The 27529-nt window shown below is 39.9% G+C and overlaps 1 protein-coding gene and 2 pseudogenes across 1 annotated transcript; all 3 read right to left on the reverse strand.

Annotated features, from left to right (window-relative positions):
• Positions 1-1455: 1455 nt before the first annotated feature.
• LOC121883528 (myosin heavy chain, fast skeletal muscle-like) lies at positions 1456-13820 on the reverse strand. The gene is made up of 40 exons (XM_042391826.1): positions 13767-13820; positions 13461-13683; positions 13080-13223; positions 12833-12989; positions 12693-12720; positions 12502-12613; positions 11178-11270; positions 11034-11097; positions 10812-10910; positions 10618-10721; positions 10378-10516; positions 10153-10271; positions 9891-10040; positions 9639-9809; positions 9249-9555; positions 8983-9053; positions 8807-8894; positions 8600-8717; positions 8370-8493; positions 8135-8271; positions 7767-8022; positions 7174-7416; positions 6890-7066; positions 6624-6769; positions 6418-6508; positions 5922-6311; positions 5635-5761; positions 5432-5550; positions 4473-4669; positions 4164-4347; positions 3910-4075; positions 3608-3732; positions 3153-3461; positions 2869-3072; positions 2634-2759; positions 2376-2546; positions 2151-2255; positions 1963-2058; positions 1700-1831; positions 1456-1540 (listed from the first exon to the last, which is right to left on the reverse strand). The coding sequence occupies exons 2-40, from the start codon at positions 13662-13664 to the stop codon at positions 1523-1525; spliced, it is 5811 nt and encodes a 1936-aa protein (XP_042247760.1). The 5' UTR covers positions 13665-13683; positions 13767-13820; the 3' UTR covers positions 1456-1522.
• A 9714-nt stretch (positions 13821-23534) lies between these two features.
• On the reverse strand, positions 23535-24796 carry LOC121883937 (annotated as a pseudogene).
• Positions 24797-24983: 187 nt separating this feature from the next.
• On the reverse strand, positions 24984-25718 carry LOC121883938 (annotated as a pseudogene).
• Positions 25719-27529: the final 1811 nt, after the last annotated feature.

Genomic DNA, 27529 nt, shown 5'->3' on the forward strand with positions numbered 1-27529 from the left:
TGCTGGTGGCTAACATGCTGCAGGTTAGCTGACTGAGGTTCACAAGTGGGATTCATGAGTGCCATCTCCGTCCTCACTACTGGATGTGTATTTCCAGTCATTAGAAAGTAACAAAAGGTGGTAAGTCACCTCATGTAGTCCCAGCGAAAACAATCCATCTGCTGGGTCCATTATTGGTTAGATCTTTATGTCATGAGTGGTGTGTATGAGGCAGCACAGGAAGGACCCAAATGCAGACTTTAGAAGTAGGACAGGAACAGTTCAGTGAGTTTATTGTGAGTAAGTGAAGATACAAAAGCTTAAAGACATGGGTGGCAAGTCTAAACTCTCCAAACAGCAGTGGTATTAAATCCACATAGTTGCAGGGATGAGATATGGAAAAGTCAAGCCAGGCAGGCAAACAGGTGCAGAAATGGTGCAGGCCCAGGTAACCAAAAACAAAAGCTTGAGAGCACTGACAAAAAGCAACATGACAACAACAAATATCTGACAAAGGAACAAAGAACCTTGGCCAGTATATGAATTGAGTGACTGCAGGTGAGCAGTGAGTGTAGTAGGCCAGGTAATTGCAGGATTGATGAAAAGTGGGAACAAGTGTGTAGATGGGGAAAAGAGGGAAAGTCCGAGGGCACCTGGTGGACAGCTTGAGGACGACATGTCTGGGGAGGTGGAGGAAAGAACATGGCCGGGGAGAAGTGAGTAGGGATGGGAGACAGAGACAGAGAGTAATGCAGAGGGCTGGGGATGAGAGACTGTGGCTGCAGAGATGGACTGAGGTGCAGATTGTGACAGATCTGAATTAAAATAAATAAATTTTCACCTCAAAAACATAATTCATGTAGGTGAGGGTTCAGACAAATGGGGGGGAATGAAAGGGTTCTGTTCTACATAATGACCAGGTAAGAGACACGGTAAACACAATTTGTATCCTTGAATAAAATATTTAACTCTATGTTATATAGAATACTGGGCATGTTTTTGTTAATGACATGGTGAAAAGTGTAACAAAGCCCATTGTCCATCGCTTTGGATAATTGATATGATAATGGGAATTAATTGTGGCTCTGAAAGTTATATTTTGCCTATTATACTGTATTTATGTTTAAGTTATGCCTCTTAAATTCTGACTCTGTAAAATGTGAAGGTGTCTTTTAATCTTGAAACTGACACCGCTATCACTCTTCCAAAAAGTGATGCTAAGCAGAAGACAGTGTCATTTTACTGGACATTACCATTTGGGTATGAATCATGTTAACGTTGAGCTGAAAGACCTCCCCATCCAGCCAACTAGATAAGTGGTGTACTGCCACAAGTTAAACTGATGCAGCTCCACCTTCCTACTGTGTTGAACACTGTGTGCTCAAGTGTGACTTAAAGAGAAACTAAAGAGTAAATAATACAGACTAAATATGATTAAATTATGACGGAAAAAACTTTATTGAATGAATACATTGTAAGAAGACAATTCAACAGCTACTTCATATTTTATGAACTCTGTCGAAAGGTGCCAAAAGGATGTCTCTTATTCAGCAGCATCAGACTAGAAAGAAAACAAGAAAAAAAGATTCACTATGTATTCTTACAATAAAAAATAAATAAAAAATAGTATAAAATATTTAGCTTATAAATAGACCTAAATAACCCCATTAAATTAAGGTGCCCACGTAATAATATATTTAAAATATTATCACTTGGTTACCTTTCCATGATCACGGCTCTTGGCTCTCAGCTTGTTGACCTGGGACTCAGAGATGTCAGCGCGCTCCTGAGCTTCCTCCAGCTCATGCTGGACCTTCCTGAACCTAGACAAGTGAGTGTTGGCCTGCTCTTCCTGTTAAGGGTTGGGAATTGAAGTATGATGATGATGTATTTTTTTAAATATGACATCATATTAGTATGCTTTCTATAGTTACTGATTTGTGCTACATTCCTATATGAAAAATTACAAAACATTTGACTCACAGCCTCCTCAGCCTGTCTCTTGTAAGCCTTCACTTTGAGCTGCAGCTTATCCACCAGATTCTGAAGTCTATGCACATTCTTCTTGTCTTCCTCAGTCTATGCAAAAAAAGGAGTGTTATTGATGGAGTATAGAAAGAAAATTATGAAATTAAGAAATCAGGATAGTTTTTAGTTAAATGAGAAATTACCTGGTAAGTCAACTCCTTCACTCTCCTCTCATATTTGCGGACTCCCTTAACAGCATCAGCTCCACGTCTCTGCTCGGCATCAACTTCGGTTTCCAGTTCACGGACCTGTAATGCGATGTTGCACAGTTTATCAAAACCTTGTAGAGGAATTTAAGTAGTGAGGAAGGTTTAATTTATTCCACATATTGAAAGTGTGATTAACATCCGAATATATTATGAGCATACTCTTGATTCCAGTTTCTGGAGCTGCTTCTTGCCACCCTTCATGGCGAGGTTCTCAGCCTCATCCAGACGGTGCTGCAGGTCCTTGACTGTGACCTCCAGGTTCTTCTTCATCCTCTCCAGGTGAGCACTGGTGTCCTGCTCCTTCTTCAGCTCCTCAGCCATCATGGCAGCCTGAAATGATATGCATCAAGTATGAACAAGTATTCGGTGAGGTGAATTTGAATTTTATAAAAGGAAGACTCATAAACATGAACTCACATCAGTGATAGCCTTTTTAGCTTTCTCTTCAGCATTTCTTGATTCCTGAATAGTGTCGTCCACTTCACCCTGAACCTGCACAAGGTCAGACTCCAGCTTCTTCTTGGTGTTCAGAAGACTGGTGTTCTGGATATTAAAAAAGTAACATTTAATTGAAATTTGTTATGTATAACAAAGTTTGTATGTACACTCTATTCATTCTGTAGAAAGACATTTTGAACTATTGAATGTAAACCTGAGAGTGAAGCAGTCCGACACGCTCACTAGCATCAACCAACTCCTGTTCAGCCACTTTGCGTCCTCTCTCTGTCTGCTCCAGAGCGGCTCTCAGCTCCTCGATCTCCGCCACCATCAGGCCATTTCTGCGCTCCACCATGGCAGCCTGCTCCTTCATGTCTTCATGTCCTCTGACAGCATCATCAAGGTGCAGTTGGGCATCCTGACAACATGTGGAGAAAAAGAGAGTTAACTTCCTTTGCTCTTCAACATTTGTTTATTCATTGATTAGATAAATCTCACCTTGAGCTGTCCCTGGACATTCCTCAGTTGTTTCTGGGCCTCAGCAGCCTGCCTGTTGGCATGGCTCAGCTGAATCTCCATCTCATTCAGGTCTCCTTCCATCTTCTTCTTGACTCTCAGGGCATCATTCCTGCTCCTGACCTCAGAATCGAGAGTGCTCTGCATGGAGTCAATCACCCTCTGGCTGTTCCTCTTGATCTGCTCCATCTCCTCGTCCTTTTCTGCAAGCTTCCTGTCAACCTCACCTTTGATCTGGTTAAGCTCAAGCTGAACACGGAGAATCTTGGCTTCCTCATGCTCCAGTGTGCCCTAAAGGAAAAAATTGAACGTGTACCTAAAGGTTACCAGTCTTTCACAGAAAAATTAAAGAAAAAATCAAATGAATACTTGCCATTACATAAATGCTTTTGTATTTTATCACATAAGTTGTCTAATATTGTAATTTCGATTTTTACCTCTGCTTCCTCCAGTGCTGACTGAATTTCAGTCTTCTCAGTCTCCATGGTCTTCTTGGCTTTCTCTAGCTCATGGATGCTCTTTCCGGTTTCACCAATCTGTTCAGTCAGGTCTGAGATCTCCTCTGTAGAACACCAAAAGGCAAAATCCAGTTTAGAGAAACATAGACTATGCTGTATACATTATGTCTAGAAAATAAGTTTTAACACCAAAAAACCTCATGACCTACACCTATAGAGGTCAAGGAAGAACCCTTACAATCACTTTAACAGTTACATTAAATATGGTGGGATTGACATACGCTGCAGGTTCTTGTTCTCTCTCTTCATGGTCTCCAGGTGATCCAGACTCTCCTCGTAAGAGTTCTTCATCTTGAACAGTTCAGTGCTGAGAGAGCGAGCCTCCTTCTGGGCTCCTTCAAGCTCTGCCTGGCCCTCCTCATATTTCTGTTTCCATTCTGCAAGGACCTAGAATTATATAGATGAATAACAATGATTAATTACTAAGATAGATTTGTGTTTCACTCGAATCAGTGTGGTTTTGTTTTCCTGTTACCTTATCAAAGTTCCTCTGCTTCTTGTCAAGGTTGGCAGCCAGACCATTAGCTCTCTCTACATCAATCATGAGGTCTTCCACCTCACCCTGTAGCCTCTGCTTGGTCTTCTCTAAAGAGGCACATTTTGAGTTCACAGCCTCAATGGACTCCTCAGCATCCTGCAGACGCTGGGCAAGCTTTTTCCTGTAGTGAAGAAGTATTTGTTTACATTTAATTGCATATTGACAGCAAAATATGTGGAATGTTATCTGGAAAAGCAAGCAATTGAATTGAAAACTAATTCAAACTCTGAAAAAGTAGTGACTTACTTGGCCTCCTCCAGCTCCTCAGTGCGCTGGATAGCATCAGTCTCATATTTGGTTCTCCACTGAGCCACTTCACTGTTAGCCTTGGACATTCCACGCTGCAGCTCAGCTTTAGCCTCTTGCTCCTCCTCAAACTGCTCTCTGAGCAGATCACAGTCATGGCGGGCTGACTGAACAGCATGGGCCAGGGCATTCTTGGCCTGATGAAAATGGCAAGAGGTATTTTAATTGATCTATTAAATATAGATCATCTATTTCTATCAATCTTGTTTAAATACAATTTGTCATGGTGGCACATGTTGATTGAGTCATTTAGTTTTGGATAATTTACTTTTACATCAGATTTGCTATTTCGTGTAGTGTGTGGGACTTTGTGGGATGGAAGGTGGAAGGTGCTTGGTGAGGAAGGAGAAACAGGTATGTTAGTGGGATGTGCTTAAGTCATAAAAGACAAGGCTGAGGAGTAGCAGCAACACCCCATGAAGAGGATTAGATCCTATTCCCACAAATCCCCTGGTCAGTTAAATGGTAATATGGTGATAAAATTCCTAAACAGGCAACCCAACATTCACAGCCACTAAGCCACTAAGGTGTAACACTGCATTAAGAGAAATAGGTCCTATTCCCACAAATCCCCTGGTCAGTTAAATGGTAATATGGTAATAACACAATCCAACATTCACAGCCGCTTCAGACAGTGACTGGCCAGATATGGTGGTAGGAAATGAATCATAAGTTTGAATTTCTCTCTCAAGCTCTTTTTCCTGCTTTCTAACATGATCGGATGACATGTTGCAAGAACTTTCTTTTCTTTTTTTTATGCTTATGCTAGGAGATATGGTGGGTTAGTAGTAGGTGAAGAGTAACAGGTGATTGACTACATTTGAAAAAGAGGACTCATTTCATCCCTTGTTAAAAGCTAATAATAGTACATAGTATAGTAACATGTAAACTTGTTATACCTTCACTTCTTCCTCAATGTGTCTCTTCAACTCCTCAATTTGCTGAGTGTAAGCCTGCTTTCCCCTGGTCAGCTGGGAATTAAGAGCGTCTTTCTCCTCAATCTGGCGGGAATACTCACCTGAATGATAAATTGTAAATGTGTTATTTATCAAAATGATCATTACTTTTATTTTTTTTACTATTTTTATCACAAGTGACTCACCATTCTCTGTCTGCAGTCTTGCCCTCTGTGCACTTATGTCATTCAGCTGGCGCACATTCTCATCATTTTTGGCCTTCAGCTCACTCAGCTGGTCCTCAAGAGTTCTGCACATTTTTTCCAAGTTGCCCTATCAAGAACACAACATTATGTATTTAAACATATTTACATGAACAAAGAAAATGCTGAGCATTTATCTAAGTTGAAAGTTACTGCCATACTATCCATTATAGTTCATATTTATAAGCATAATGAAAGTCAAATATTTCAGTTATACACAAAACACCCACTTTGGATTTAGCGATAGCCTCCATGTTACTGGAGAGGTCATCAATCTCCATCTTGTACTCGCTCTTCTCCTTCTCCAGCTTCTGTTTGACACGCTGGAGGTTGTCAATCTGCTCTCCCAGCTCTGCAACACTGTCGGCCTGTTTCTTGCGGAGAGCTGCTGCGGTAGCTTCATGCTGCAGGGTTGACTCTTCAAGGTCACGGCGCAGCTTCTGGAACTCAGCCTCACGCTTCTTGTTCATCTCAATCTGAGCGGCTGTTGCTCCACCAGCTTCCTCAAGCCTCTCACTGATCTCCTCAAGTTCCCTGGAGAGGTCAGCCCTCTGCTTCTCCACCTTAGCCCGAGCAGCCCGCTCAGCCTCAATTTCTTCTTCCAGCTCCTCAATACGAGCCTAAGTTTGATAATAGTAATATCAAGAAGGCTTATTAAGTGAAACATACTGTAACAGTGGTTTTTCAGTACAACATTAGAGTATAACATTCATGTCAAATACTAACCTGGAGTTCCTTGATCTTCTTCTGAAGCTGAGCACCAAGAGACTGTTCATCCTCAATCTTGCTGAGCAGCTGGCTGGTCTCAAACTCCTTCCTAGAAGAGGAAAAAACAGTTATTGCTGTTATAGTTTTAGTTTTGACTCAGGATCATTGTATTGCATTATGGCAGTAGTTCAATGTAAGGGTTAAAGATGAAAAACAAAACTTGCTTCTTGATTTTCTCCTCAGATTGCTGCTTGTCATTCTCCAGATCCATTATGGATTCCTGGGCCAGTTTCAGATCTCCCTCAAGCTTCCTCTTGGCTCTCTCAAGGTCCATACGGAGCTTCTTCTCTTGCTCCAGTGATCCCTCAAGCTTTTGAGATAATATTATAAATTTGACATGAAATAATGCTTTGATTTTTTATCATGGAATGTGAATTCTAACACACAAGCTAACAATACAAACATGTTATCAAAAGAAATGTTTTCTCACATCATCCACTTGCTGTTCCAGCTTTGTCTTGGCCTTGGTCAGAGTGTTGACTTTGTCTTCCTCTGCCTGGAGATCGTCCAGCGTTTGCTGGTGAGCCTCTTGGAGGGCTTTCTTCTCCTTGGTTAACTTGGCAATAGACTCATCTTGAGATGCCATCTCCTCTGTCAGGTTTTTCACCTGGAAGTGTCAGGCAAGGTGCATTATTTCCATCACTTTATACGTTTGAAAGGTAATTTCATATACTTTGTCATTTTTTATAAATGTAGGTTTAAATTTATTCCAACCTTGTTTTCAGTTGCATGTTTCTCCTTCTCCACTTTAGCCAAGGTGAGCTCCAAGTCATCAATATCTTTCTTCAGCTCAGAGCATTCATCCTCCAGCTTCCTCTTCTTGCCAGTCAGCTCAGCATTGATTTCCTCTTCATCTTCCAGTCTCTCAGTTGTCTCTTTGAGTTTGGCCTCGAGTTGGATCTTGCTCTTAATCAGACCTTCACACCTTTCCTCAGCATCTGAGAGATTCTCAACTTCCTACAATTTATTATGAACATACAGTAAGTTAATAAGTTTGCTATTCTCTGAATTTACCTGAACATTTTCAGGATTAATACTAATATGTATATATATATATATATATATATATATATATGTATATATATATATATATATATATATATATATATATATATATATATATATATAATTTTTAATGTATTAATTAGTATTTGTCAATCTACATGTTTGGTCAGGCACATCGAAGATGAGATGACCAGAAGAGTATCTGGCATCTTTAAATTTCACCTAAATATCTGAAAATGTTAGCAATTCAACATTCAATTAGTGTAGTGTAGATGTGACACTTGCTTTTGTATCCTACTTACAGAAGCCACTTGCAGTTGCAGGTCATTCTTTTCCTGCAGCAGGGAAACCATCTTTTCCTCCAGCTCCTTCTTCTTGGCCAGGGCAGTAGCCAGGTCTGTTTTCATCTTCTCATAGTTCTCCTTCATGTTCATCAGCTCCTTCTCAGTCTCAGCGCTCTTCAGAAGAGGCTTGATCTTGAAGTACAGATTCATCCATGGCCAGTTTTTCACATTCATGAATGAACGGATATTGTACTGAATACCAAAGACAGCCTCTCTGGAAAATTGATATGAATAAAGTGTCATTTTTACTGCAACGTGACTTAACAAAAATAGCTGTATCTATTTCATTGGACAGAACAGTTCAGTGTACTGTATGACAATCATACCTCCTCTCCATCATCTTAACAAACTCTGTCCTCATGAGGAATCCTCTGCAGAGAGCCTGAGTCATGGTCACCAGATTAGCCAGTTTCTCATCTCTCATCTCCTCCAGTAAACCCAGCAGACCAGCTTTGAAGAACACCTGTGTGGTTGTTTGAAGGAACTCAGTCATCAGCACAAATTGATACAAAAGGACATATGTACATGGCATATCTATTGATATTGTTGATAGAAATTAACCTTAGTGTGCCCAAACTTGTACTGAGTGTGATCCACATCAATGGAGCCTAGCAGCTTCTCTGCAGCTTTCTTGTTGTCAATGAACTGTCCCTCAGGGATGACGCTGGCATTTAATACTTTGTATCTACAAGACAACATTATGTTGTTACTTACAATGACCCCACATCTTGGCCGGCTGTTTTAACTCAGCTGAAATGAACTTGACTTGCTTATATTAAAAATGGCATCACCTCTGCTTGAAGTCACCGTAGAGGATTCTGCTGGGGAAGCCCTTTCTGCAGATTCTGATGCCTTCCAGCACACCATTACACCTCAGCTGATGGATGACCAAGAAGTTCTCCATAAGACCTGAAAGTTGCAAACTCATATTGTTTCAAATATTTCTTTTAATCACTATGTCATATTTAGTGTGCAAAGCTGGGCTATGTGCTTCTAACCTGGGGTCTTTGATTCATTAGGAATCAGGCAACGGACAAAATGAGGGTGAGTGCTCCTCAAGTTGGTCATCAGCTTGCCCAAGTTCTCCTGTGGATCAACAACACAAGATAAGCGGTCAACAATATTTCAAGATGAGGTTTTTAATTAGTATCAAAAAATATGAAACAATTCATACCCTGAAAAGAGCAGACACAGTCTGGAAGGAACCACCCTTCTTCTTTCCCTTTTTGCCGCCGCCACCAGCCTCTGTTTTCACAAACATTAAATTTAATTAATGGCACAGAATAAATAACTTCGTAGAATTTCTCCTAAGTTTTCTTCTCTGTGGAAATAGTATTTTTTAATTAAGTCACATGCATGGATATATTACCACAGAGTACTCATCAGCTTTATACTATGCCTGAACCAAGTGTAACAGACACACAGTTTCTAATCTCTCACCATCAGCTGCACCGTGTTTTGCATACAGGAAGGCCAGAAGTTTGTTTGAGGCCTTCTGGTAGAGCTGGACAACTGAGTCATTCAGGGGGTCCTTGTTCTTGTCCAACCAGCCAGTGATATTGTAGTCCACTGTACCAGCATAGTGAACCAGGGAGAAGTGAGCCTCAGGCTTGCCCTTTACAGGTTTTGGCTTCTCAAAGGCCTTGGTCTTGCCAAGATGCTGATCATGCAGCTTGTTCTTGAAAGTTGTGTCAGAGGCCTTGGGGAACATGCACTCCTCTTCAAGGATGGAGAATATGCCCATTGGCTGAGGAAAAAAAAAATTCACACCATGGAAGCAATCATTTGCACATGAATCAAGAAGTCACTTCGACCCGATTGACTACTTACCTTCTCAATAAGCTCAATGCAGGCAGCCAAGTCCATACCGAAGTCAATGAACTCCCAGACAATGCCCTCTTTCTTGTACTCCTCTTGCTCCAGGACAAACATGTGGTGGTTGAAGAACTGTTGCAGTTTCTCATTGGTGAAGTTGATGCAGAGTTGCTCCAAGCTGTTGAACTGCAATTACATGAATGTATTAAATTGCATGTCAAAAAATTGTTGATCTTTGAATTGCTCAGACACTTTTCAGCCACTCACATCAAAGATCTCAAATCCAGCGATATCCAACACTCCAATGAAGTATTGTCTTGGCTGCTTTGTGTCCAGCATCTCATTGATACGGATGACCATCCACAAGAACATTTTCTCATAGATAGACTTGCACAGAGCCATGACAGAATTGTGGACCTAGAAATAAACATTTTAGAGTGAGATTTTGTCAGAATCATATTTTCATGTCAAAATGCAAATATTGCCCTTTTATATATTATTTTCAAACAATACATTTTCTTTATCTTACCTGTGGGACAGTCTGACCTTTGGTCACCATCTCATTTCCGACCTTGACTCTAGGGTAGCACAGAGCTTTCAGCATATCAGCTGAGTTCAGGCCCAGGAGGTAGGCGATTTTATCAGCCACTGATGGAAAAACAAACCTTTAGCTATCTGTGAACTGGGACATGTTTACAAATATGTTACATACTAACCCTTGGTAGATTTCCTAAAAGACATCTATCAGAATTACCCTCAGTGCCATCAGGTTCAGCCTGCTCCTCACGCTGCTTCTGCTTAAAATGCATGTTGCCATGGTGCATCACAGCACCAGTCAGCTTGTAGATGCCCATCTTCTCCTCAGCAGTGAAGCCCAAGATGTCAATAGCAGTCTACATTGTACATGAAGCAAAGTTTGAAACATTCTCCAAAGTTGTCTTAAGCATGCAAGATCTATTTAACTAAAATGTTGTTTTTTTGTTTGTTTTTTTACATCTGTTGCAATGAACTCCTCCACATCATCGATGCTTTTGACAGTGATTTCACCCTGACTGACCATTGGGTAGTCATAGGGGTTGGTGGTGATCAGAAGACCCTCTAGAGGAGCACAGTAACGATACCTATTATTGTTTAGTGTTGTCTTTGGTATTATTTCAATGTCATTTTCAAATTTGCATAGTAACATACCCAGGAGCTCAGGCTGGTGGCCAGTCATCAGCTGATAGAAGATGTGGTAGCTCCTCTCAGCAGACAACTGGAAGGTTACACGAGACTTCTCCAGCAGATCTAAGAAAAACGAATTTAAGGAGAGACTGTGAGATTACTCTATTACATTGAAATACTATTACTTTATCAAAGACCAGATTATAGCCCAGATGAGGCTTGAGTCATACCATGGTTGAAACTTACATGTTTCAATATCAGCTGAAGCCAGCTTTCCAGTAGAGCCAAAATGGATTCTGATGAATTTACCCTAGAGAGCCAGATCATTGATAACATCAGTTTTTGCAATTTAGTAAGAAAATACCTTGACATGTTTCCTGGATTACTTACAAAACGAGAGGAGTTGTCATTCCTCACAGTCTTGGCATTACCATAGGACTCCAGCAGAGGGTTGGCTGCAACAATTTGGTCCTCAAGGGAGCCCTGCAAGAGAGGATTTGAGTTACGTAAGCTAAACATTCAAATTAAATGCACAATATGTAATTCCAGCTGCTAGGGGTCTCAATCAAAACAATAACAAAAGACGTAGTGTGTGAGTTGTTGTCTTCATTGTTAAACAACGAGCGGGTAAGGATTACTCAAGTGTTCATCGTTCAGGATGTTTTTACCAGAAGCTGAATAATCCGCAGAGGTTTCCTCCTTTCCAAAACAAACAGACACTGAATAAAGCAGTGTCATGTAAAAAATCCGTGTTTCTCTGATGCTGTTCAGCGGGCACAGGATGTCCGGTAGGGGCTGCTAGCCAAGCTGCCTCTAATGTTTGCTCAGCTCATTTCTCTGATAATTTAAGATCCAGACATTCAGCAGGTTTCTACCGAGAGCTGAATTATCCGCAGAGGTCTCCTCCTCTCCAAAAACAAACATACCAGGGGATTAAAACTGGTAAAAATACTGAATAAAAGTGTTTCATGTAAAAAATCTATGTTTTTCCAATGATGTTCGGCTGGCACCGGATGTCCGGTAGGGGCTGTTAGCTGAGCTGCTGCTAATGTAGCTTGTTTCTCTGATTTTCTCTGAATAAAGTTTTTCACGTAAAAAATTATTGTTTCTCCGACGATAATCGGCAAGCACCAGACTTCCAGGAGGGGCTGCTAGCTGAGCTGCTGCTAACATTTGCCCAGTTTGTTTCTCTGAAAACTTAAGATCTTGATGTCCGACGACTAAAATCCTTCATCTGGATATAGTTAAAAATGACCAAGATGTAAAAAGTTTATCATAAAAATGTGACTTAAAACTGAATAAAAGTCAATTTATAACAGTTTCTGTCGAACAACCACAACGCTGACATATGATGTGTATACTCTTTGGTAGAGGACATTGACATTGCCAATGTATTATCTTGTAGGTGTATACTCTTTGATAGATGTAATTGTAGCGGACAAACACAACACCGATGCATACATCTTGTACTCTGGTAGAGGGGTATGATGCCATTGACAGGCAACCAAATTAAACCGACCGTTACCTTGATTAAAATTACAGTTTTCGCTGGGTTTGAAAATTGTTGGAAACATTTAGGATAATGTAAGTACGCAACTCAACAAAATATATAACATAGGTCTAGTTGTTTTTAGACAATTTAATGTGGAATAGTTACATATTATAGCTTTAAGTGTCCTCTGACAAACAGTTTTATCTTAAACAATCAATTTACCTGCATCTTGCCAGGTGTTGGCTCAGCCTTCTTGGCTCCAATAGCTGCAATTGTTGCAAAGTACTGGATGACACGCTTGGTGTTGACAGTCTTTCCTGCACCGGATTCTCCACTGGGGTATAAGAGACACATGTCAAGATTCTGCTTTATTATCATTACATGATTTAGCATTACGGTTCTGTTATACTTACGTAATCAGGATAGACTGGTTTTCACGATCTGAAATACAAACAGACATTTCTCATGAATTCCGTTTTTGTAATTCCTTCAATTCCTTCCTTATGTTTAAGTTCAGTTCTACACAATTTAACACTGCTAATTTTGACCTTACCCGTGTGCATGAACTGATAGGCATTATCAGAGATGGAGAAGATGTGAGGTGGTGCCTCAATCCTCTTCTTGCCTCTGTATCCTCCCACAACTACAGCATCATACACTGGAAGCCACTTGTAGGGATTCACAACAACGCAAAACAGCCCAGAGTAGGTCTGTAATAGCACAAATAGAAAATAAACATGGTGTTAACATTTAGATATGCAGATATAAATGCACATCACATTAGTAAAGTGGAAACTCACGTAGATCATCCAGGATGCAAAACGCTCTTTGAGGTTATACAACACACAGGGCTCATTGAGGTGGGTCATCATGACCATGTCCTCAATTTTATCAAACTTTGGAGGGTTCCTGGGAAAGATTTCATCTTCTTTCACAGTGAGTGTCTGAAGAGATATAGTAAAAATACATTAAAAATGTTTTTACTAAGATTTTTTTTCTTCAAATTTAGAATTAATCAGATGGATGTCCTTGTTAACCACTGTGTCAGTGTGAATTTAAAAGCACTAAATGTTTTACTAAGTTATAGTTTTAAATAAATGTTAATGGAAAGAATGGCATCCTCCTTCAATGGAAATAGATGGGAAAATGTTGTTAAAAAAGTAAAATAATGAATTGCCTACCTTACCACAGTCTGTTTCAACTGTGGCTTTGCCACCCTCTTTATTCACAAGTTTACCCTTGAGATACATCTCCTCCTTTTCAGTCACAAAGAAGGCGGTTTTGGCATCAAAAGGAGCGGCTTGTGCTTCAATCCTCTCCCTCTCTGGCTTCCGGAGGTAGATGGCCGCCGGGCCATAGCACTCCATCTCCGCGTCTGTGCTCATGGTGGCACTTTAGTGGAGACTGAAAAAATAGAGTTAAAATATCAGCATGATGTCGTAATGGTGTTGTATCCATCTGATGTTGGAGATTTTGACATCTTTTACCTCAGCTGGTTCCAAAAAATGATGAGTGGTAGAGTATCTGGTGGAGTCAAGATGCTATAAAAAAGATGATTAAACGTGAGTACAATAACTTTTTTCAGTTTGGTTTTCTCACTTTAAATCTTCCTGGCAGAATGTCAGTTTGAGAGCAGTCGAGCATGAAGGTGGCAAAACTTATTCAGATTTAACTGATAAGTGCTAGCTGAATTCAGTTGAATCATTAAAGTTCAATTCTCTCCCATCCCCTCAACTGCCCCCCACACCCAGAGAAATAGTACTGCTCTTAATGATCACTTAGTATAGAGTATGTGTTGAGACAGGATGTGTACTGCACATCAACACAAATGAATTAATTGTGCGATTTCTGGAAGAAAAAAAGAAAGAAACCACTTAAATGTTTTAAGAGTATTTCAAGTAAATTGTTTTGGAAAACAGTTGCCAACTCATTTCAGGTATTGCTCAAAATAAGTTTCATATGCCAAATGAACATCAGCCAGTTGCTACATTTGATAAAGAAGTTATTAAAGAAGCATGATACAAGTGTCCTGGCAGATCTTGAAGGCTTATGCCCATTATGGCATGTTTGATTTGAATTTGGCTCACCAAAGAAAATATAATATATAATATATAAAAATATAGCAACATTTAACCCATATCATGAAGAGAAATAGTACTGCTCTTAATGATCACTTAGTATAGAGTATTTGTTGAGACTGTGTACTGCACATCAACACAAATGAATTAATTGTGCGATTTTTGGAAGAAAAAAAAAAGAAAGAAACTACTTAAATGTTTTAAGAGTATTTCAAGTAAATTGTTTTGGAATAATATCTGCTCAAGAATACTTAAATATGACATGAAATTTCACCTGAATATCACTTAAAACAAAGATAACTCTGACAAAGAATCATTGACAATATGCATTAGTAATTAGCAACACATAAACTTTACCCACTGATCAATAGGAATTCAAACCAAGATCATAGTCGATACACTCACCTGTGTTGGGTGCCTACCAGTTCATGCAGAAGTCCAGGGCTGCCTCTTTTATAGAGGGTGGGAGTGCTTGATCAGCTGTAGTCTCACTCAGTTTGGTCATGGCCTCATCCTGTTGCTTAATTTGTGGCAGTGATGTTTATGCAGCTTGTAAGCATTTTTATTTGTAACTAGAATCTGAAAACCACATAATGCAGCATGATGTTGTACCAATTGATTTGATTTCATCACAAATGTGAATGTGACACCCAATATGGGTGTTAAAATACTGAATAAAATGTAAAATTTGACCATTGTTTAGTAGGAAAATGGAAATTTATAGTAGAATGGACTACTTTGCTAAGAAATTCAATTTAAATTATACTGAAAAAAAATACCTTCCTCACAGTTAAAGTAATTCTAATTTATTTTCAACATGCTTGCTTTCATAGGAAATGTTGACTATGAACACATTCTCTTAAAAGAAAAAAAAGACAAATTGTAGAGTAGGAGAAGGACAGTTAGACCTGCACACATACTTAAGTAAGACTTCAGTAAACCTAATATGCCCCAAGGGTCTGCTTAAGTAAGCATGACTATAAAATTATTTAGAGTGAAAGAAGGAGCTCATTAATTTCTCACCTAGATTAACTCAGTGAGTTACAAACTTGCTATTATGAATGTTGTTGTGTATATATGGTTTGTGTACATTCCCAATAAATGTAGCTCTTGATTTAAAGGTCATGAATGATGAAACATGTAGTTAACATAAAAAATCTTTTTTTTAATTCATGGATAGCTTTGGGGGTTGGTTTTGGAAACTCATCCAAATTCCATTGGTATTCAGTTGCACGACACTTGCGTATTCGGGATCTTTGAAACTTCACCCCTAAATGACACTAATATAAGACAGCTGTCAACACACTTTCATTAAGGGTTTATATTCATCTTTTATATAAACTATACTAAGTCTTGGGTAAAATTATAATATATAATTCTTAATAATGCTTGACCGTTGTAATGCTGTATTTACAAAAACATTCATTGTGCTCATAAAAACTTCTGTGTTCCTGTGTGTGCCAGTAATACAGAAAGAATAAAATATACTATAATGTATGGCTGTATTTGTGCACTATTTGATCTTAGAAATCTTAGAAATGTAAACTTGTCAATACAAGTACTTTATTAATTGTGGTTACATCACATTAATATTTTTGAAGGGCCATGTCAGATGCTTGCATGGAGTTTAGTTTTGTTAATATGCCAACATGTTTGTTGTCTACAGTTACTGGATTCTGGCACATCTCATATTCCTGTAATAGAATTAAGGATGAAGTACCATCCAAAAACATTCAATCACCTTTTATATATCTTCCTAAATGGACATGAAATCAGTTGCCAACTCATTTCAGGTAATGCCCAAAATAAGTTCCACATGCAAAATGAACATCATCCAGCTGCAACATTTGATACTAAAGAAGCTATCAACGAAGCATGATACAAGTGCCCTGGCAGATCTTGAAGGCTTATGCCCATTATGTCATGTTTGAGTCAATTTGGCTCACCAAAGAAAATATGATATATAAAATAGAGAAACATTTAACCCATATCATGAAGTCGGTTAACAGTTGTAACTTCCTTCTTAACTGATTTTGACTCATTTCAAGATGGTTCTCGGGACATATACTGATTCATTTCAGCAAATGGTGGGAGAACCTAAGATGACTAACATATGAGTATTTTCCATCACTCTTCATAGCTTCTTTGCTGCTAATACTGATTGCATAAGCCCAGATAATTGCTTCAGAATGTATAGTTTCGTACATCTAAGAATGTATATATGTGGTGCTTTATGTGAACGTAGAGAAATTACACCTGCTTACCAGTGCAACTACCCTTAGCCTTTGTCTCTTGTTAGATATCGCCTCACACAGGCTACTGTGAAGAAAAAACCATGATTGGATAATGGGATTTGCTTGCAGAAATATGTGATCATTACAGTGGCCCATGAGTTGTACCTTTCGTTCTAATGACGTTTGGGATTTGGGATTCTGCTATGAAAAAGAAATCCACTTTGGTGTATTGGTGGTGTTGATTTCTTTTGCTGCCTATGTGACATTGACGTGTTTAGCCTGTCACCATACAGTATATTCCCTTTAGGAGGATACTCAGGCACCACAAAAGTGATATGAAATCCAGGCAACTTTCACCAAAAAGCCCTCAGGGCTAGCAGATGAAGGGCTGCCAAATGTCAGAATAGAGATGACTCATTCTGCTCCAGCATCCAAGTCAAGCTTTGGTGTCTTCCAGGGGACTTGGACTTGGAATAACTTGGCAACCCACATCTATTTGTCGTCTGTGACATCCCAATTAGAATGTTGCATGAAGTTGCAGGGAAGGCCTGAGCCTAAGAAGAATTTGATTTGATAATTTTATTAATATGAGAAAAAAAAGGTTCTTCATTCCAATTAGAAAATATTTTCTCATAATCCTTTATCACAATCTTGATGAATCTGGATTACGAAAGTCAAAAAATGCATTCATTCATAAGATGTTTTGGAACTCAAAATATATTAACAATGTAATACAAAATTGTATGCAATAACCTACCAACAATGGTAGAAAATTAATTGATAATTAATCTCTGCGTGAGTGTCGGAACTCTACTGATCTGATAGATCCATATCATTTCATCTATACTGGAGGATGAGTGAGGAAGCTCAGGCAAGGTTTATTTCAACTCTTGTGTGGGCATTTCTTTGTCACTCTATACATTCACATTACAAAACTGCAGCAGCATTAACAGCCCAACCAGCCTTCCCAGCACCTTAGACAGCCATCCCTTTTGCGGAAAAATGGTCGATGCACCAGGCACATGGTACAAAAGGGTTGTCCATAGTCTCCTAATTAATCATGGGCATGTTTTCGGCATAACATGCAATAAACCAATCAGAGTGTCATCTCCCATTCCCTTTAAGAGCCAGGTGCACTTGCCCCTTGGCGGATTGCTATTATGATGGCACATTTGCCAAGTAGTAAGAAGGGACACTTCTCTGCAGAAGAAACGGAAATGCTCGTGCGTAAAGTGAAAGCGCACGACCCTTAACAAGCACACTGGCCCCTGCTGCTCCTGAACCCTCCCGTGGTCAGCCCAGACCACCAGTTTAAGATCCTGTTCATTAATTTGTTGCGAATGTATTTTCATGTGGTTTTTGAAAAGGTTTAGGTTAGGTTCAGCTTTGGTTTCTTTAAAATAGTTTTGTTCAGTCATGGAGTAACAGGTCAAATCAGCAGGGTTTTAATTGCTGAAAGTATGGAAACCTGATCACTGTACTCTCAAAAATGTTAAAGAATATTTGTTAAATATTGTTCAAAAATTAAATCATTGTTCTTAGTCATGTAAATAATCATTAAGACAGTTATCAGGACTTGATCAGCTCTCCAAGGTGCTGATCCTGCTGCTGGCAGCAGCTAGGGGCTATCCAGAGTTATTTCCTTCTTTAGTTTAATCATTGTTTTCACCTTATTTATTCCCTCATATGCTCCTCATGTCCTCATGTATTGATGCAGCAGGAAAGTCGATCTGTGTCTGATCCATTATTGTCTGTCTGTTTAAATACCTACGTGTATTGCCATGATTTGGTCAAATAATTAGACAGTTTTATCCGTCATTACTGCGGTTAGTTAATTCTGATAAATATTATGACTAAGCATTATTATTAAAAACATGTTAATGTACACAATGTTAATGTACACAATAATAATCTTTCACACTGCAATCCTTTTATTTGTAATGTTTTGAATGTGCTGCTGTACATGTCCTGTATGTGTAACAAGCAGAGTGTATGTTGTGCACCTGCCTGTGAAGCCGCATATTACGGTCTTGACAATGCGCCCTTAAAATAACAGTGAAACACTGCGCCATTGACTTAAGACCAGGTTTTTGTTGGTCAATAGCGCAATCGCTTTCTGCTGCCTCAAGATAGCAATATGCCAAAAATGCACCTGACCACACCTCATTTTAAGACCAACACACCCATGGGCACTCTGATGGGCGCAAGTGTATTTGCTATTTAAACAACGTGGGCGCTGGACGGGAAAATGACAACTGTGTCGGTCTTAAACTAACAAAGACACTTTGCGCTGGGTGTAAGATAGGGCCCTAATTGTGTGGACCCTGGCAAGATAGGGGGGGCCCCGCCTGTAAAACTTTTTTTTTTTTTTTTTACTACAACGTAGGGTTCAGGTCATGATATTGTCTGTATTTTTAACATAAAAATAAAACAAATATTTAGATATTTAAATAATAATAACGAATAAAATAATAATGTACAACTATTTAAAATAAAATAAAAACTTTCCTGGTCCATAGTTAGTAAGGATAGGAAGTAAGGAAGTAAGTTTTGTGGAGGTTGGGATAGTGGATGGACGTGTAGCAATTCCAACATTTATGTATACACATATAACATGTATACACAGTTGATACAATTTGTATTGCTCTGTATTGAAATGTTTTGTTAGAAAAAATGAATTGCTTATAAAAGTGAAAAGCTTGTTCTTTCCTCACAGTACAGTTCTGTAAGTAATACAAATATGTTATTCGGCAAAGCACAAATAATGTTTTTTTTTACAAACATTTATTTTATGCAAATATTATTAGTGTTCGGGAAGAAAGAAAAATACCAGCGTGCAGGTTGGTTACATCTATCTCAGTCTCTCTCCTCTGCTCTGCTGTTACGTCTATCAGCGGGTCTCAACGAGGGGTGTCACATCGACTTGCTGCATGACGCACATTTCCTTATTTGGACATCACTCTCGGAGTTGGGGTTGTTCTCCAGAGACAAAGCTGACCTACTGACACATGCAAAGTGCTCCCGAGGAACTGTCCATAACCTGTTGTTTCCCTTCTCCTTTTCCACAAAGGTTTTAAAAAATAGGCAGTAAATGAAAAGTGCAAAGCAAGAATCACCTTTGAAGTTCTTTTTCTAACTTCATTCGGTGTTTCACTATAGGAATTGCTTCTGGTGTAACCACTACAGAAGCTCCAATGACACCACATCTGTCTATGACAGGCAGGTCGAACTGTGGGAAGGCCCCGCCCACCCTTTATATTACGGTCGGCCACCCTGACCGGATCATTCTCGCTTTTTTCCCATGTGTAAAAATTACTTAAGCTCCCTCAATGCATACAGATGAGTTGGATGCTTGCTCAACAGCTAAAAGACATCCCGTCAAAGTAATACATCACCTAGTGCGTTACCAGCAGCGACTCTTGACTGGGCTGGTAAGCTTTATAGCAAAGTGAATTTAGCTTTAATTGGAATAGCGACCATGTCGTGGTGAGCCATTCCAACAGACTACCGTGTATTTGCTTAATACGTAGTAGTAAGCAGTAGCTTCGGGCTAACACATCATGCAACCCTGGTCAGGTCGGCTAACATTAGTTTGTTGGCTGACTGGACTCCTGGAACATAGCTATTGCGTTGTGGCGGGCTGTCCTCCACACAGCACAGTTGTAGCTAGGTTAACACCTGCCACAGCAGGTGCTCCCTCAATAGCCTAATGTGTTATGACGAGCCTTGTTTTATTATCTGTCTAGGCCTACACCTAGATCCTCGTTTTCTCACTTCCAGTCTACATGTTTGCGCCTGCAACCCCCGGCATAGAGTCCGAGCCAAAGGAGGCAGGAGGTACATCCCGCCCGTGCCCTGCATTATGCCGAGCATTCATTTCGAGACCCACACCCACTATGCATAGTGTGCATGGGTGCTAAACACGCCCAGGCCTCAATTGCTGACCCCGAGGGCTGCGCACACTGCGCCTTGATGCCTGAGAAAATTCTGGAGAGGAGACTGAGAGTTGCAGTGGCTGATGTTAATCAGGGGGGCTCATCGGACATGCCTCCACTGTTTGAGGGTCTCATTGGGCCGGGGGAGGGGACGTTGCGGACAGCGAGGCCGGTTCTGACATCCTCAACCTGGATGAGATGGAGGGAGGGCAGGACGAATCCACCTTCCCGACTCAACAATCCAGACCCTCCAGCTCAGCCGAAGCGCCTCCCTTGGTCGCTAACAATTTGTACAAGCTTTGCAAATGTGCCGCAGCCAAGTTAAACATACAGTGGCCAGCGGCCCAGGAAACAGAGGGGATAGAGAGGGACTTGTATGATGGAAAACGGTTCCCCCCAGCCCAACCTCCGGCTAAACAGCTGCTCCCAGTGGTCCCAGCCTACATGAAAGAAATGAGACGGTTTTGGTCTGGTCCTTATAAAAGCAAGCTTGCCACACAGGGCTACTCCAAGCTAGAGGTGCATGGCATGAGTGACCTTGGGCTGGCCGAACCCCCAGCAGTGGAGCCTTCGGTGGCATACCACCTCCACCCGAACTGCCGAGATGGAGCAAGATGGAGCACGTTTCTGCAGGCATCTGTCAGAGTATGTACAAATATGCAGCTCAGTCTGTCTGCTCCCTTAACACTGTCACGCTGCTGTGAGCTTATCAGGCTGAGATTTTGGAGGACATGGGCCAACAGCTGGATTCAGGGGTCCCAAATCCAGGACTTTGACCTCCTCCTGCACTCCTCTCACGAAGCCGTGCAGGGCATCATGGGCCTGGCAGAAAGAGCACTATGGCTGAACCTGTCTGGGTGAGAGGATGCCCAGAAAGCTGAAGTGATAGACACCGCGTATGACCCCACCAAGGGTCTCTTTGGCCCAGCTCTCGAGAAAATAAGGGAATCCAGTGCCCTCAGAAAGCAGGAAGGTGAGGCTTTTGACTTGTGCCTGCCTCGCAAGCAGACACCATGGGGCATGGCTACATCATGGTCACCTGTTTAAGGGTGTTCTGGTTAAGGACATTTGTGCTGCGGCAAGTTGGGCTACGCCACGCACATTTGTGAGATTCTACAGGTTCGATGTCTCAGGTCCAGCCTTAGCCCATGCAGTATTGGAGACGGGGTTTTCAGGGACTGTCTAGTGGGATCTCAGACTGGGTCAGGGAATCATATGTCTTCAGGAGATTATGCAATCCAGGAGTGGGCCATATCTCCCATAGTGAAACACCGAATGAAGTTAGAAAAAGAACATTGGGTTAATTAATGTAATCCCTGGTTCTTTGATAACAGAGTGAGGTGTTTCACCAACACTTCCCTCCTTGCATAGACGAGGGAAGAAACCAACACAGAATGACCTGGTCAGGGTGGTTGACCGTAATATAAAGGGTGGGCGGGGCCTTCCCACGGATCGACCTGTCTGTCATAGACCGACATGGTGTCATTTGGAGCTTCCGTAGTGGTCACTCCAGAAGCGATTGCCATGGTGAAACACCTCACTCTGTTATCAAAGAACCAGGGATTACATTAAATAACCCAACGTTCTCCTCTACACGTTACATGCTGTGCTGTCTCTGTGTTCTGGGTGTATAAATAAGTAGAGGTCTATCTGCATGATGGCAATGCAACTGGTTTAGCTCAGTAGTCAGCGCAGTCATCCATGATCTGGGAGACTCAAGTTTGAGACCCTGTGTGGGGACCTCCTTAGTAAGATAATTTATTAATAAATACTTATTTTAACATGCTAAAATTAAAAGCGTACTAAAAACAAAAACTGATTTTTATGCCTATTTCCAGTTTTATTTGAATACAAATACAAATATAAATAATTTTGTTGCCTCAACAAACATAGATACAAATACAAGTACTGGATTCTCTGCACATCCCTACTATCCACAATCAGGCCAAATATACTGTATATATTCACAGTTTGTACAAAACTGTATTTATTACCGACCTGGACCACAGCTGACCTGATCATGGAGCTGACCTGATCATAACAGTGTGTCTCAAATACTGCAGCAATACCAGTGTCTGGCTTCACACCATCCTTTCTTGACACTTTCTCAAACCTAAATGTAGGCTTACAGGGAGCTATACTTTCAAAAGCAATACCGCTTTAACAAAAGCTAGATTAATTCTAAACTCTATAAAAACCTCTCAAGGAATTATTCTTGCACTATAATACAAGTCTCAACTTTACACTTGTATGCTCAGTACACCCAAACAATAGTGCAAAATCAATCAACTCCGCTAAATCCTCTCATATGTCTCCATGTTGCTAGCTGGCCAACAGATCTGGGAAGTACTGAGCTTTCCAACAATTTTGAGATTCTGATACCTCTAGTTATTCAGTTTTGTGCACCTTTATATGTTTCAGGCACAGTTCAGACTAAGGCTTTTTAGCTCAACTGGAAGTAGTTAATGTTTTTTTTGTTTTTTTTTTGTGTGTGAAATTTTAAATGTTGCAACACACTGAGCATTCAGCATTCAGCTGCGCAGTGGATTTGAGTGGTTTGAGAAGTCTCTCTCAGCCACTGTCTCTTGTGAGGGAACATAACACCTTACAGCTACCTTTCAATCCCACTGGAAGTGAGTGTACTCAAAAGATATATTTGGTGAAGGTGGAGTATGACTTTAAGTAAAATCTTGAATGCAAGACAAAATGTATTTTTACACTATGCTGCTTAGTTAATTTAAGGATCTGAATCAGTCTTTGCTGGCAAGTCACTGCTGTTCAGTCATATAGTATCTCATATAAAACAACTTGATTCTACATAGTCAAAGGGTGACCAGTGAATGATTCTGATACTGCACCACAAGACCTTACAACATGGCTAACTGCTGTACTTAGTTGCATCACTGTCTAGGAGTAACTGTTTCAAACAAGAAAAAAAGATAGAATTCAGGATAGTAATATTCATATTTTATGAACTTTGTTAAAAGGTCTTAAGTCGATGATGACCCTTACTCAGCAGAATCAGCCTAAAAATAGAGGGGAAAAATACATAAGCAATAGCAAAAGTTCAAATTTATGAAACAAACTACTTCATAAGTTATCTTCTCTCAATGTGGAAGTATGTAATCACTTGAGTACCCTAAAATGGGATATTGATTTACAATATCAACAGTGAAAGTGCACAGCATCAAATCAATCTCTTGGCTTCTAATTTCAACAATGGATATTATAACCATGCAAACAATCTATAACAAATTAACCTTTGCATGATCACAGCTCTTGGCTCTCAGCTTGTTGACCTGGGACTCAGTGATGTCAGCGTGCTCCTGAGCTGAACCTGGACAAGTGAATGTTGGTCTGCTCCTCCTATAAAGGGTGAAGGCAGTAATATTCAGTTACATGACAAATTATATCATTATTGATTAAACTGATGATTGGTCACATCAATTTATTTGACTCACAGCCTCTTCAGCCTGTCTCTTGTAAGCCTTGACTTTGAGCTGCAGCTTATCCATCAGAACCTGTCTGGCTACATTCTTCTTGTCCTCCTCAGTCTACACAGATAAAGGCTTATAAGTGATGAAGAATAGAGAATTAAGAGATATTAAGGTTGTTTTTTATTAAAATAGGACATACCTGTTAGGTCAGCTCCTTCACTCTTCTTTCATATTTGCAGACTCCTTAAACAGTATCAGCTCCATGTCTCTGCTCGGCGTCAACTTCAGCTTCAACCTCATACACCTAAAAAGTGATAATAAATGATACATCAGTTTTATATACAAAGATCACAGTCAATCGAAATAAACTCAATTTATTTCACACATTGAAAGTGTGATGCACTTCATGGTGAGGTTCTCAGCCTCATCCAGACGGTGCTGCAGGTCCTTGACTCAGACCTCCAAGTTCTTCTTCATCCTCTCAAGATGAGAACTGGCCTCCTGTTCCTTCTTCAGCACCTCAGCCATCATGGCAGCCTGAAATGATGAGAAGTTTTCTCATTCAAATTAAAGTTATAATGAGCTTCCCATATTATAAGTGTATGGCCGTATACAAAATTTAACTATTCATAAAATTTAAGAGTTAGAGGTGTAAACTCACATCAGTGGTAGCCTTTTTGGCTTTCTCCTCAGCATTTCTTGATTCCTGAACAGTGTCGTCCACTTCACCCTGAACCTGCACAAGTTCAGCCTCCAGCTTCTTCTTGGTGTTCAGAAGACTGGTGTGCTGAATATAAAAAAGTCCCATTTAATTTGATTTGTTATGTATAACAAAGCTGGTATGTATACTCTAGTCATTCTGTAGAAAGACATTTTGAATCATTGAACATAAAACTGAGAGTGTAACGGGTATAGAATGGACCCAATAGCAGTACAAATGACACCGGTATAAATTTTACAGTCCTTATTCCACACAATGTCAAGACAATAGTAGCACGGTCAGAGAAACATAGTTCTGGTGAGTATGGCTCCACCGGGAATCGAACCCCGATCTTCCACTCCCAAGGCAGACAAACCACAGCACTGGCAACAGTCCAACAGTTCTTAGGCAGGCTAGATCGGTGACGAAGAGGGAAAGATGCAACACTGCACAAGAACAGTCTCTAGCTGTCCCTGGACATTCCTCAGTTGTTTCTGGGCTTCAGCAGACTGCCTGTTGGCATGGCTCAGGTAAATCTCCATCTCATTCAGGTCTCCCTCCATCTTCTTCTTGACTCTCAGGGCATCATTCCTGCTCCTGACCTCAGCATCAAGAGTGCTCTGCATGGAGTCAGTCACCCTCTGGCTGTTCCTCTTGATCTGTTCCATCTCCTCGTCCTTTTCTGCAATCTTTCTGGTTAAACTCAAGCTGAACATGGAAAATCTTGGCTTCTTCATGCTCCAGTGTGCCCTAAAGGAAAAAGTTGAACATGTACCTAAAGATTTCCAGTCTTTCACAGAAAAATTAAAGAAAAAATCAAATGAATACATGCCATTACATAAATGCTTTTGTATTTTATCCAATAAGTTGTTTAATATCGTAATTTAGATTTTAACCTCTGCTTCCTCTGGTGCTGACTGAATTTTAGTCTTTTCGGTCTCCACAGTCTTCTTGGCTTCCTCCAGCTCATGGATGCTCTTTCCAGTCTCACCAATCTGTTCAGTCAGGCTCACTCTGGCCTGCAAGGTCTCATACAAGAGATGTTTAATGTTCATGGCACCGGGCTGGGAGGTAAGGTGGTAACCTTGGATGGGTAACAACAGCTGTCCACATTATTTTCCAATTAGAGTTCATTCTGACACCAAGTGTCCTTGTGTCTCCCCTCCCTGGTGGCATGACCTGAGCAACTCTATAAGAAGTGATTGTTTTCGTATTTGTGCTAAGTTTTTGGTGTGATTGTATTCATATATACACTGTGCCAAAGGCTTCTCTGATACCAGATATTTGTTTTCAATAAACTTCATATATTCAAGAAGGCATCAACTGCAGCCTGTGGAGTCTCTTCAAAGTATTATTCAACAATTATTCAACAAGTACAAGATTTTCCATGTAAACACCCATAACACAGAGAAAGCACAGTGTGTAGAGAAGAACTTCAATGGCGATTCTTGGTTTGGACCTTTCATTTACTGCCTATTTTTTACATTGTAACTTTGTAACCTCCTATATATTCATTAAGCCCATCTAAGTATATATATGAATAAACTTAAATATATAAGTACACTATAACCTGCATCATCATGACATGTGAATAAGAGCGTTCTCTTATTCACATGTCATGATGATGCAGTTCTTCTAACATGGCACACAGAGGCTGTAAATGCAAATTATTCAAATCTACAGGAACAAATGTTAATAAACTCCTTTCATAATATGTTGAGGATGAGTGAAAGAGAGTCCAGCCATTGAACAGACACTTGTCACTCTCTGGATAAGAATGTCTGCTAAATGCCCTGAAAGTAAATACAGAAGACAGGTGGAATGAATTGCCTGGTGTATAAATTGCTGCATCTTTTACATCTAACTAGGTGTGTCAAACTCCTCAGTAACATTTCACAACTAGTGTGAAAGCAAGCTTCAGTTTCCTGTACAAGGACCTTCTCTTACTCGGTCTAGTTCAACATACAGGGGAAAAGTCTGGGGGCATCTGGTGGACCGGTGGAGGGACATAGAGCCAGTCTGGAACAGAACTATGACATATGTTTCATTTTCTAGATATATAATTAACACTTTACAAAGTTGTATTACAGTACAAATATAATTTCAGTACATTATATTATTTAATTAAAAAACACAGTATAAACCCATCTAAATATTTATAGATTTTGGATTTAATTGGATAGGCAGTCTAATGATGTATATCAAAATACACCAGATACAGAGTCAAATTAATTATACTTAAAAATGTAAAATGTTATTACATTACATTTATTAGATATTATTTATATTACATTTACATCCACATTGTCCTAAATCCTTCATTCTAATACAACTTAACTTATAACTTTTAACTCAATCTTCAAAATTAATATAATTGTACACCAGATTGAAAATTACTGCCAGTAACAGATGACAATATTATGAGGCTGACATATTTTGGAACTTGATTGTGTTTATAAATACTAAGTAAACCAGTTATGTCCACAGTGTACCCAGGAGTAAATTTCAAAAGTGCACTGAGTTGCTTGTGGGTTTTATTTCAGTAAATCTAGAGGTTGAAATATTTCAAGTTGACACAGTTTATGATATGCATGATAGCCACTTGTGTCTTATTCATCTTGATATCACAGCCAGTAATTAGTTTTAAACTTGGGGAAGCACTGAAATGTCACTAGTGTATAGTTGCAGCAGGACATAAATCTCAGATATCTGAAATAAAACTCAGACAGATGGTCTTTCCATGAATGCTGAACAGGTATTATATGTCTCCTGAGCATAGACTTTAAAAAGGATTGCCAACTTAACTGCCAATTTAACACCAGAAATAAGTTCCTCACAAACGTCATTGATGTTTTGCTGTGAGGAA

The sequence above is a fragment of the Thunnus maccoyii genome, chromosome 18 (assembly GCF_910596095.1).
Source record: "Thunnus maccoyii chromosome 18, fThuMac1.1, whole genome shotgun sequence".
Classification (NCBI taxonomy): Eukaryota; Metazoa; Chordata; class Actinopteri; order Scombriformes; family Scombridae; genus Thunnus; species Thunnus maccoyii.